Source organism: Tiliqua scincoides, chromosome 9 (genome assembly GCF_035046505.1).
Source record: "Tiliqua scincoides isolate rTilSci1 chromosome 9, rTilSci1.hap2, whole genome shotgun sequence".
In the NCBI taxonomy this organism is placed as follows: Eukaryota; Metazoa; Chordata; class Lepidosauria; order Squamata; family Scincidae; genus Tiliqua; species Tiliqua scincoides.
Genome location: NC_089829.1, coordinates 41788306 through 41801682, shown reverse-complemented (window position 1 = coordinate 41801682; position 13377 = coordinate 41788306). Strand labels below are relative to the sequence as shown.

General features: G+C 45.8%; 1 protein-coding gene across 2 annotated transcripts in view; it reads left to right on the top strand.

Moving 5' to 3' along the window:
* The window catches only part of CDH8 (cadherin 8), a 276615-nt gene that overhangs the window by 100965 nt on the left and 162273 nt on the right, over nt 1-13377 (top strand). For both annotated transcript variants that reach the window (XM_066637710.1, XM_066637709.1), the window contains exon 3: nt 12288-12407. In XM_066637710.1, the coding sequence (XP_066493807.1) occupies nt 12288-12407 (120 nt within the window). The remainder of the gene's footprint in view (nt 1-12287; nt 12408-13377) is intronic.

Sequence of the window (13377 nt, the reverse complement as noted above, 5' to 3'; positions counted from 1 at the left end):
TTCAGTCACCTCAGATGGTTGCCCACTTGGCCGTCCCCTTTATCACTGTCATAGCCACCTTCAAGCCACACTTAGTGTGTCCGTTGTTCCCAACGGCAGGCTCAAAACCTCCCAGAGATTTGAGGCCGTGCGCCAAATGCAGCATCTTCTGTAGTGTCATACTAGCCACCACATCAACTGCTCATCTTATTTGGTTAGCTTCCTGGATTTGAACAGCGCAGGAGAGGAAGTGTGGAAGAGAAGAGAATGGTGGACTGGAGCACTTAGCTTCAGCACATTACTGCCCTTTCCCACACACTTTCACTCTATTCCCCTCTTCCTTTCCAAATCCAGGAATGAGGAGGAGAGGAGCTGTAGGGGAAAACAGAGGCAGGCACCCCACTCTACACCGGTCCATCATCGCAGGCAGGACCTCCAAGAGGAATTCCATCTGGGGGTTCAAAGTTTCTTTTGAACCCATTCCCGGAGGGGGAGGGGAGAGGAAAAACAGAGCAGGGATGGGGGGCAACAAGGGCAAGGAGGGGGCAAGATAGAGAAGGAGGAGGGTGGCAACAGCCAGAAATATCTTTGGAGCCCAGATCTACTGGGCTTCCTGAAGCAAAGCCCCGGTCTACTGTATTTAGCTGACATTGGCAGATAGTTAAAGTCCAAAAACCAATCTCACTCCTAAATCTCTCTAAAAAATTTTAAATATAGAAAATCATTACAGAAAATTAGCACCATCTTATTAGGCTCACACTAGAATGGGAAGTGTCCTGTGCATACCAAAATGTACTGCAGCAGCTGTAGTCCCACAGCTGTGTCCCTGAGCTCCTATCCACTCCTTTGTGGTAAATGGATCCACAAGTCAGAGCTACTCTAGCAGGCCAGTTTCCTCCCAGATCTGATACTGTGTTAAGGAGTGTCACGTATGCATTCCTCTGCCCAGCGCATATGACTTGTGGTAGCCTCTACCTCTGTGCGCCCATGATAGCACCCCCAGCATCCCGCATGGATGTTGAATCCAGGTGTGATAAGAAAATGTAAGTTCCCAGGAAATTTCTGGGCCCCCTCCTTTGGCTCCTGGGCCCCTTTTTGCCCTTGGGCCTGGGTACAAATTACCCCCTGCACTTTCCCTCCCTTGACCTGAGCTGACCACCTCAATCGTAGTTGAACAGGCCCTCAGTGTCCGGTGAGATCATCTCAGAACCTTGCAAGCTCTGTCCAAAATTCAGTCCTTCCCTGTTTTCCTCCAGCATTTGCTATTACAGAAAATTCCCTTTGACTCTTGTGACTACCGACCATTGATAGAATTATTTCCAATATGCTGTGGATCCACTAAAGCTTAATAACAAAGGAACCTTGCGTGAATTAAACATACTGCATTCATTTAATTTTTTATATTTTTTTAAAACAGAAAATACGGCAGAGAAGGGAACAATTCTTAAACTTTAAGGCAGCGGTAATTTACATGTCAACAAGTTATACTGTTTTTTATGAGATTATTGCCGTGTTATTCAAAGAAATATAGTTGCCATGACAACGGCAGCCATGCTACTTGTGAGATTATTAGAAAAGAAGGACTGCCAGGCAAATGTTTTGTCTTGGAAGCAAAGTTTCTCTGACCTAGAGAATGGGGTGCATCAACTTTACACCAGTGTGGTGATGTTTTTCTATTTTTGCCAAAACCTTCACGGTGCAGCAATCTGTGACCTTGAGCCTGCCGCTCTATCTCACCTACCTCACAGGGTTGTTGTGAGGACAGAAGGAGGGAAGGAACCATGTACCCCACCCTTAGCCCTGTGGAGGAAGAATGGTATAAAAATGGGAATAAAAAAATAATACAAAGCACAGCTCCTATTTGAGGTGTTTTTAATCTGTGCTGGGTAATCCTAAATCGGTGCCGTCTCTCACATTATTGTGGGCAACCTTCAGTCTCAGAAGACTATGGTATCGCGCTCTGAATGGTGACTCTCACAAGCATATGACATTGCCTTCTTTCAGGTCAGACCATTTGTTTAGTTCAGTATCATCTAACCCCTTCCAAACCCTGGCCTGTGGGCTGGATCCAGGTTTTGGAATAACCCTTCCACCCCCTTAGCGGAACTACCATTCTGCCGCATCACTGTATGATGCAGGGATAGACCAGTTAGATCAGGGGATAGGGACACTCTGGGCAGTCATGTCTGCCCACATGTCCTGTTGCGCAGCCTTCTGGGACACTGGGCATCAGATACAACTGCCTAGAGCATCCCTGTCCCCTGATATAACTTAAGAACATAGGAACAGCCCCACTGGATCAGGCTATAGGGCCATCTAGTCCAGCTTCCTGTATCTTACAGCAGCCCACCAAATGCCTCAGGGAGCACACAAGACAACAAGAGACCTTCATCCTGGTGCCCTTCACTGCACCTGGCACTCTGACATAGCCCATTTCTAAAATCTGGAAGTTTTAACTGGAAGTTATGTGGCGACATAGCGGGACGGTAAGCTGTGGTCCAAATGGGGTTTTTCATTGCGCAATGGTCACGAATTTGGCAATCATGGCTCTCCTGGATTTCAACCAAGACCTTTTCTTGACCTCCTTGGAGAGACCCAGAATTGAGTTTGGAACATGATAGCTAGAGGGAGCAGACCGCAGCATGCAAGGAGCCCCTCCCCTTTGGAGCTAAGCTTTCATCTCCGTTTTGCTCTCACTGCCAGGAATGGCTCTGAAGGGAAGTGGGGAAGGACCCCTTGCGCAGCACATTCAGATACCTGCAAAACCTGGTGCTTTGCACCCCCTCTAGCTACGCTACTGCTTATAACTATTATTTTACTCCACATTGTTATGGAGTTTCATAGCCCTTTGGCCACCCCCTGCTGTCATTCACAGTAATTTTCTTTTTCTTTAGCTGTAGAGTTATCCTCACCAACTAGGTATGACACTTTGCACTTCTGATGAAGTGGGCTGCAGTGCACAGGAGCTTAGGTGGAAATGAATTTGTTAGTATTTAAGGTGTCGCAGGACTTGTCATAAGTGGGTCACTGGAAGACATCAAAAGAATATATGGCAGGCACACAAGCCTGTGTGTATAGATATAGATACACAGGCATGTTTAAAGTGTTCTGAAAGCAGTAAAGTAATACTTAACATGCAAGCAAAACATTTCACATGTAATATCTCAGTGGAATGCTTACAGTAGTCACCCTGTAAAGTACATTGATATTATTATTCCCATATTACAGCTATGGAAGACTGAGGCTGGAACAGGGTGGATTGCTTCAAGCCACCTAGTCAGATCATAACAGAGGTATGAGGCAAATCCTAGGGAAAGTTTGAAGCACAGCTCTGCCACTTGACTAGTCTACTACACCAGCAGAGACAGCAGCACTTTCTCCATGAAAATTGGATGTCAGTGCCCAGGTAAATTGGATGTCAGCTAAACTGGGATTTTCAGCTCCTAAAGTGAGAGAACATTTTGCTGTGCTACAGTCTGTATAGGGGGGTGGAGAGAAGAATGAAAATCCCACTGGGGTGCAGAAAGCCCAGTCCCCCTAGGCTACAGTGTGGTCACTTTTTAAAATTATGATCATTTCTCAACCATTACAATCTTTCAGCCAAATGATTTCCTCATTGAATGTGAATGCATGTAAATTTCAGATGCTGCTAGCGCAGTGCTCCAGGGCATACAAGTTTTATTGTTTTTTTCCCCAGCTTCACCAGCTCACCACAATCCTTGCTTTTTGTTCCTTTGCAGGGGTGCTATATGCATTTTTCTCCTTGAGTAATATGAGAATTTGGTGCCCTGCCTTGCATATTATAAAAGGCAGAAAAATAACTGAACAACATGGCCTGAGTGCACACATCATGACTTTATGATGGATTTTAATCTAGTTTGTTAGCAAACAGAAACTATGGACACTCATGTGTGTACAGTGTTTCTCAAACTGTGGGTCGCAAGTCAACTTCAGGTGGGTTCCCATTCATTTCAATATTTTATTTTTAATATATTAGACTTGATGCTACCATGGTATGTGACTGCATTTGGGTAAATATGATAGATCTGTACTTTTGACAGGCTACTATGTATATGATGTATATGCTATCATATATATCATATACATTGACTATCTTTGTTAAAGATAGTCTATGGGACTTACTCCTGGGTAAATGTGGGTAGGATTGCAGCCTAGGATTGTGAAAATTTTTCCTCCTAGATGATGTTACTTCCATTCTTGACATCACTTCTGGTGGGTCCTGACAGATTCCCATTCTGAAAAGTGAGTGCCAAGGCTAAAAGTTTGAGAACCACTGCCTTATGGCATTTGCAAAAACCACTCCCACAGTGCACAAAGGTGTGCCCTACAGAAGTGACATCACTTACAGATTTAGGATTGCAGCTTAGGAGTGCAAATTTTTTTTCCTGCTAGATGATGTCACTTCCGGTCTTTTCATCACTTCCATTGGGTCCCAACAGATTCTCATTCTAAAAAGTGGGTCCCAGTGCTAAAGGTTTGAGAACCACTGGGGAATGAGATTTATACCTCACTTTTTAGATTAAGAACTGTACAAGGCGGCTTACAAGGTTTCAAATGAGCTGCTGTTTCTTAATGGCTAGGAGCTGAACACTGAGACTGGTTTGAACCTAATCTCTGGCATGAACTGACTCAGTGGTCTTTTGGCAAGAAGCTCCTTGTCCACCTCATATTTTTCCCTATCTGTAGGACGGGGTTAATGATTCTCAACTTCCAAGGTTGCCATAAGGATTATGTTGAGATACACATGACATGGTTTGCACACTTGGGAAGCTCAGTACAAATGCTAAGTATTATCTAGCACAGGGGTGCAATGACATCTCTGGAAGGTGCAGGGGGGTGCAGGCCACACTGGATGACACACATACTACTACTGGCCAAAATTTTTACAACCTTCGTATTTTTTAACAATACCACCACGTTGTATATAATTTGATGCATAATTTCATGCAGAATGCAATGAAACAAGCCGCATTGAACTATCTCCATTCTGTTAAAAGTCACAGCAAAAATGAAAAAGTAGGGGTGGGATGATGGTGTATCCCCATTCTCACTGTCCGGGCCCACTCACAGCATGGGAGGAGGTCCATCTTGGGGGGGGGGTGACGCGCTGGCCTCCCACACTGGGTGGCACAGAACCTGGTGACGCCACTGTAGGAGTGTCAGACTCATTTCATACAAATAGCCAAATAGCATTCATGGCACCTGCTGAGGGCTGGGACTGACGTCATCAAGTAGGAAGTGAGGTCATGAAGCAGATCGTGGCCAGACATAAGCATATTGTTCTCATGTAACTTCAAATGACAGAAGAGAAAAATATGCAAATCTTGAGCAAATCTTTAAGATACTGGAGAGCCCAGTTGTCACTCCGGCTGCCCTTTCAGCAGTGCTGCTTCAGTGAAGGCATCGTTCACAGCTTGTGCTCTGCATGACAGTTGGGCTCTCCCAGCACCTCAATGTCTCCCTTTCTCACCCTACTTGGTGTGCCCCTTCCCCAATAGTGTTCCTTGCCTTCTGAATCTTCCTTCTGTTTCTCCCTTCTAGAGTCTTAACAGACATGGCACTGCTGAAAGGGCAGTTCTGGGAGAGTTCCATGATCATGTGGGCTGGGTAAAGGCTTTATTTTTGACACCCCCCCCCCCGAGCTAGCACAATACTTAAAAGCAAGTTTGTAAGAATAATTTCAAACTGCAGCTGTCAAATTCATCAGTTAACAGACTTGCAGAATGAAAATCAAGTCTTCACGGGGTGTGTTTTAAAGTGAAGAGTAGAGGGGGATTGGCATATTTCACCACAGAAAAAGCCCTGTTCCTTGCCCCTGTCAAATAAATCAATGTTATTGGCAGCAGTAGCATAGCTAGAGGGGGTGCAAAGCACTGAGTTTTGCAGGGAGCCTCACTGCAGTGTGCAAGGGGCCCCTCCCCTTTGGAGCCATTCCAGGAGGTGGGAGCAAAAGGGGGGTGCATGCCTGGAATGGCTCCAGAGGGGGAGGGCTGCTTGCATACTGTGGTGAGGCTCCCTGCAAAACTCAGTGCTTTGCACCCCCTCTCGCTACACCACGGGTTGGCAGGCCAAAGAACAGAACTTTGTATGAGAGAAGGTGATCCTTGCGGGAAGCTGAGCCCAGATCAGGTTAAAATCAGCACGTGAATTTGACCTAGAAACAAACTGGTAAGTAGTGCAGATGGCACAGAATGAGAGTTAACAAGACTTGTAGTTCCAGCCTCTTGTCAGCAATGTATTCAAGTGGTCCAATTGGGATGCGACCAGCACAGAAGGGCAGAGCCAGGTTGGTGAACCAATGGAAGCCAGTAAAAACTGCATGTACATATATACGTGTGTTTCTGTGTTCATACAGACACATATACAGAAATCTACATGCGCGCTGACGACTTTTGTTATCCTCTCCACCTGCCATTGTTAGTGTCTTGCAAGGAGGCGGCTCTGAAAGCAGCACAAAGAGATTGAAACCATGAGTCATTTAAATCACATTAGAAGGCATTCATTAATTAAAATCTGTTGAACCTCTTTGCAGGACGCATTTAATCATTGTGTGATTAGCATTACAGAAATGTGTCTTGAGGAAAGATGTGGCAGGCGGTAAGAATGATGCTTCAGAACTTCTCTACATATTTAGCCCAGATGTGTTAGTGGTAGGTTCATGTCTTAAAATCTGAAGGGCGCTCCAGGCGGACTCTGCTTTTCTCGGATTTGGAGGGTAGCCAAGGAGATCCAGACTCCAATGTATTTTAGAAATAGTAAGTTTAATTGGCGTACAGAAGGAAGACATATCCCCCTTATATCTCCCCCCAAATGCAGTAGATAAAAGAAAGCATATATAATATATGAATCGAGCAAACAAAATTGTATAACAATGCCCTTTCACAGTGGTATAGCTAAAGGGGGTGCAAAGCACTATGATTTGCAGGGAGCCTCACTGTGGCATGCAAGCAGCCCCCGCTCCCTCCCCTTCAAAGCCATTCCGGGAGGTGGGAGCAAAACAGAGGCAAATGCAGGGAGGCATGCCTCCACTTTGTTCCCACTGCCCAGAATGGCTCTGAAGCAGAGGGGCTGCTTGCACGCAACAGTGAAGCTCCCTTCAAAACTTAGTGCTTAGCACCCCCTCTAGCTACACCACTTTTCATCCCTTCTAGCTACACCCCCTTAGTGCTTTTCACCCCCTCTAGCTACGCCCCTTCATCTTGCCCCATTACTTCAATGGGGTAGAATTTTGGACCATGCCAGTGCAATTCCTCACCCACTTGTGAAATCCAAAAGATGTTGTTATTTTGGGGGGTTATATACTCACTCTCAGGAGAGCTGCTAGAAGCTTGGCTTCTAATACACACAAAAAAGCTTAAAATGCCTTTCTCAGGCAGACAGGTCAGGTGCCACCCTCTTCTCAGTTTAGATTTAACTACGGTATGTGGTGATAAATCATTTTGGGTGCATTTCTGTGTTTATTGGAAACAACTGCTGTGAGCCTACCATTCTTAAGTTTTGCTCAGTTAGTAGGCTGAGAGCCAACATGTGAGCTTCACCTGAACTCCAGGCCTCACTGAGTAGGAGGGCAGGACAAATTGTAAAAGTTCGTTGGCTTCTCGGATTCACAGTAGTCTTCTGATATTTATCAACTACAGTACCTGGCCTTGATGGAAAGAACGCCTTTAGGATGCAATTGGGGCAGCTTCTGGAGATTCACATGAATTATTAGAATAAGGACAAGAGGAAATCAGGCTAGCCTCATGGTTTCTTTGTCCTAAAGCAGGGGTGCCCAAAACCCAGCCCGGGGGCCACTTGCAGCCCTCGGGGGTTCCCAATCAGGTCCTCGGGGAGCCCCCAGTCTCCAATGAGCCTCTGGCCCTTGAGAGACTTGCTGGACCCTGTGCTGGCCGATCCAACTGCTCTCAGCATGAGGACAACTGTTCGAAATCTCACCTGAGCTGTGGGATGAGGGCTCCCTCACTACTTGGTGTTTCACGTCTGTGATGCAGCAGTGGCAGCGAAGGAAAGGCTGGTCTTGCTTTGTACAAGGCCTTTTATAGACCTTGAGCTACTGCAAGACCTTCATTCAGTCATATAAGTTCCATCTCTAATAAATTCATTTATGTAAATTTATACAAATTTTAAATGTAAATTAATTCTTTTTTTTCCTCGGCCCCCGAAACAGTGTCAGAGAGATGATGTGGCCCTCCTGCCAAAATGTTTGGACACCCCTGTCCTAAAGCATATTGATCATGCTGATGCTGAAAGTGATTTGGAAAGACAAAGCTGTAGGAATGGCCAGATCCAGCAGAGTCCCAGCCCTAACTGAGTCGTTTTTCTCCCCTCCTTCCAGGTTCCACCCCACTTCTGCAAACTGAAGGTCCTTAGAGGTAGTGGCTCCCCAATTTACCAGTATCATGGATCTCTTCTTCCATGGCATCCTCTTCCTGGGCACTGCTATCTTGGATTGCGTGAGGATAGTGTGAGATCTTGAGAGAACAGCAGGAGATCTCGTGCCATCTCATGCAATCCAAGACAGTGGTGCCTGGGAATTGGACACTGGGGACATCCCACAATGCTCCTGGGGGAACCATTTTGGAGCCATGCCTCACAATGGGAACCATTGCTTAAAGGCATTGCTTCACGACTTGGAGCTGAGAACTTTGCTGGTGAACCTGTCTCAGAGGACTCTGAGGATGCTATTTGGGATCCTCACTGTACCCTTGCTCTTTGGGCCTGTGTTTTGCACCCCAGCAGCATGGAAATCTGGCTGGTTTCTCCCCCTCTGAGTTCGATGCCTGGCTGTCACTCAGGATTGGGACCATAGCCGTTCTGCTGACTGCTTTCTTATTGCTTCCTGCATTATTGATTAGCCAATATCCTCGTATCATTTTTAGCTCTTTATGCTGTTAGCTGCCTTGAACATACCCAGTGAAATGAAAGGGGGAGATGCAAATATTTAAAATGTATTACAAATAATCCATTTTTCTCTGTCTATGAGCTGTGAGTGTCAGAAACATATTTACCTGGTTTCTTACATTCAACTTACAAGAACTGTTATTTTTAACTTCAGAAGCTTCAAACTGCTCATAATGAACATCTTGCTTAAATAAATAATAACTTCCTTGATACCCCTTAAAGCACTTTGCTCGGCTTCAGTGTTGTAGTAGTTGCTAAAATCAGATTTATTTCTGGGTAATGAAAGCAATGGTGGTCTTGAAAAAACCGTTCTGGGCTAGGAGGAATTTGGGGTGGTCAGAGTTAAGTGAATCAAGTGGGTGGAATTTGAAAAATCATGTTGAAATTGAAATATTGCAACCAGTCACAGCTCTCAAGGGTCAAGTTCAGATTGGCCCCAAATTGCATTGTTTCTCCAACCCTAAAGCTCCATCATGCTGAAGCCCAGCCCTGGAAATTAATTTGCATGGCAGGCTCCACCCAACACAGACATCTTCCAAAGTGGCATCTTTAAAAGGGGCCGTTGCTTTCCTGTTTCTTCTGGTGCCCTGTCTTCCTGGAAGAGAAACTGCTGCTCCTTTAAGGAGAGCTTTGAAGGATCTGGTTCCATTCCATTGAGCACATTTTGGAGAGTGATGGCGGTGGATGAGAGGTTCAGAGCCATATGTCCCAACTGGCTGCTTCCAATTGGATAATCACCAAAATATCCCTTTGCCTTCCCTATAGTTTGTTCTGTGTAAGTGGTAAAAAGAAAATGGTGTCATTCTCCAGGGAGTGTGCTTAGAAGTCCATAATACATTATTCTTGCCTTTCCCACATTTTAAGTTGATCAACGTTCTCCTGCAGGTTACATGCATTGCTGGAAACACCTTCTTCTGACAGCATATGGTGCAGTGTAACTGCTTTGGTAAAGCTAAGCAGGTCAGTGTCTGATCAGTGCCTGGTCGACCCAAAGAAGGAATGCCATGGTTGTATTTTAAAGGCTAAATAGCAGCAGCGTGGGGGCCTGATCCAGATAAGAGCAGCGGCATCTCAGGAGGGAATGTTTGCTTCATGCCACGTTCCTATCGAAAAGGTTTTGATCAAAAATGTACTAGGCTCTGGAGAGGCCATTGCAGCAAATCAATGACACTGTTCATTTGCCAGTTAAGCTGGAGTACAGAAGGGGTGGAAGGTGGAGCAGAACAGACCAGATGAAACAGCAAAGAATGGAATGGAATGGTTGAAATTCACATATCCCTATTCTCTTTCTCTCCTTCCCCGCGTACGCTCCATCACTCAAAGGGTAGAGCTCAGCCTTTTACTGTGCCCTTCTCTCTGCTCGTTGCCTGTTTTGCATATGAATTTGATTAATTAATGTCATCATTCATTTTCTCACATGCAAATCTAAAGGCCGTGCCTGCAGCAAGGCTAGGAGAGTCCATTTGAATGCGAAATATAACTTTCTCTGCAGTCAAAAATCCAAAGAGTGGTCTGAAAAGGTAACCCTCCCCCCCTTTTTTTAAAGCTCTCTGGATAATGGAAAGTGAAAGGAAAAGCAAGTGAGACAAAGCCCTTTCAGAGACAATGGATGGCATTCAGATTCGGTCAATGGGTATCTCCAACTAGTGTGATAGCTGGAAACCAAGGGAAGGAAATAGATCACTTATAAAACCATTGATTTTTCTATCCAGGAGGTGGAATGCTCCCAGGCTCTTTGAAATGTGCTCATGCAAAACTTGAATGCACCATATTATATTGTGGTATTCATTTGGAACTTTGTCTGCCTTTGATATTTCTTCCTTTGCAAATGCTTCAAGTCTACATCATTCGAAGAGGAACTTTGTCCAATATTTCACAAAGGCGCTTCAAATAATATAACTACGGGGGAAAAATATTTCTTCTCTTCCTGAAATTTCTCCAGGTGTCTGTTCAAAAAGGATTTTTTTATGCCAGAGCTTTCCAGCCATTTTCCCAAATATGACTTTTGCAGGTACCCCTTTTAAAAATACCATCCCTGCCATAAAAGAGGCAACTGTAAGCAGGATGGCTGGCCTCACAATTGTTTAAGGTGAAATGTCTTCAGTTGCTGATGCCTCCTGACCTCTGCTTATGCAAACCATACCTCTCTGGAAGATGTCAGCAGCTCAGCACAACCACATCTTGCCCACTGATTTTTCAGCCATCCCCACTTCTGGTGGAGGTTGGAACAGGCAGGGCATTGCCATACAGCAACATGGCAGGGTACCCAAGTATACCTGCCACTCTGTGAAATTGATTGGAAAGCATTGGATTAAATGCAGTGTTTTCCCAGTCTGTAGGTCATAACCCACTAATGGGTTGCAACTGAATTTTTGGTGTCATGTGTCAACTTCTGGGTCATGTGCCATATTGCTCTGCAACTTCCTGGTCGTGGTGGCCCAGGACCCACCACAGACATCGAGGTGGGCCACAAAGGTAAGAGGTTTGGGATCCACTGGTTTAACCCAGTGTTTGCCAAACTGCGGCCCGTGGGCCGGATCCTCTGTGATGCTGAATCCTTCCCTGCTGTGAGCAGTGCTTACCATTCTGCCACGTGGCTCACATGAAGCCCCTTCAGTCTCCATACTGCAACCTCTATGCAGTCATGTCTCCCTGGAAATCCAGGCGAAAAGCCTTCTGAGACAGTGGGCTACAGACACAACTGCCCAGAGCACTGTGCTGCAGATATTGGAGGGGTGTCCTGTGAGCCGTGTGGAGAAATGGTAAATGCTGGTCCAAATGGAGACTACTTTTGTGCTACACAGCGGTCACAAGTTCTTCAATGTCTGGGTTAATCCATTGTTGCTACCTCTTTAGGCTTGGGCATTCAAGGTCCCATTTTATTCAGAAGAAGCACCCCAGCATCCCATTCTGCCTTCTGCAGAAGAGCCAGATGCTGGAGATGCCTGGATATATGGCCAAGCTATAGGGGAGGGTGGGAGGGAGCTCAGCACCACCCCACTGCCCACACTACATTTTTGTTGTCTACAGCAGGCATAACTCAAAGGACTGCACTTTAGCTTCCTTTCAGGTATGGAAAAGAAAGTTTCAAGCAACAAAAGAATGCATGCAAAAAGTGAGTTTGAGGGAATATGTGCAAAGGTGTGTGGCAAACACATAGCAAGCAAAAAAGTGAGTGAGTGAGTGAGTGAGTGAGTGAGTGAGTGAGTGAGAGAGAGAGAGAGAGAGAGAGAGAGGCTCACAAGCAAAAAATAAAAAAAATAAATAAGGGCAGACAAATCAATATGGGATAGAGCTCCGGAGAAGATGCTTCCTCAACAGGTTGCAGAAGCATACTTGAAAGGCCTGAACTGTTCACTTAGTGCTCTTATTTTCTTTTTCATTAGGTACTTCTGTTACCAAAGTGACAGCCACTGATGCGGACGACCCTGTTTACGGAAACAGTGCCAAGCTCGTCTACAGCATCCTGGAGGGCCAGCCGTATTTTTCTGTGGAACCGCATACAGGTGGGTGCATCTGAATGCCAACTTTTCCCCAGGTTGTTTGCTCCGAAAGGCGCTTGGCGGCTTGAACGCGGCTTCGCTCGCGGCATTTAAACATGATGTGTAGGTAGGTGGCTGTCAACATGAGTCCGACCATAGAGCATAAGTATCTGACTCATTTCCCAGTTCTGAACAGAGCGACCTGACAAAGCGAAGAGCTTGGGGGGGGGGAAGGAGATGGATGTTTACTGATGCTGTCGAAGCAACGGAGATCAGGAGAACAGGCAAGGCTGAGTTGAAAACCAACCGTTTCCCACAGAAACCTTCTAATGGCTTTTAATAGCCTTTGTTGAAGGGGTCTTCAGAACAGAAGCCAAGCGGTCTTGGCTGTGTCGATGGGTGTTTTGAGTGGTTCTGGCAATTTAGTTCTACCACTTAAGACAGTGGTTCTCAAACTGGGGTGTTGCGACGCCCCAGCCTGGGGACTGCAGCCTCTGCCCCCTTAGGGGGTGGCGGAAGGGAGAAGGCAGTGGCATGATCCGCAGGATCGCACCACTACTGGGGAAGGAGGGCTTATTTTCACTTACCTTCCCTGCCTCCAGGGTCTGGAGGGGGGGTGCAGGAAGTCCTGTGCAGCCCTCTGCAGAATGCCTTGCACAAGGCATTCTGGGGTGTAAGAATATTTTGCAGTACAATAGGAAAGCACTCCGCTACCTAGCCGCTTGAGAAAGTATTATTGAACCTGCCTGTAGGGAAATCGGTTTCGTTATAAGTCATTTAGCTTAAAGTTGCAGTTTCCAAGAACTTATTGACAACTTTTAAGTGAGGACTTGCTGTAACTGTGTCTGCGTAATCTAATCTAATTGATTATTGACGCACATATATATTTGGAGTTGTTTGGGGACTTGGAGTGGCTAGATGAGGGCAAACACGCTGATCCACACTATGCAGAGGTTCTCCTACACAGGGCAGGAGGTCTGGTCTAGAGGGTAGA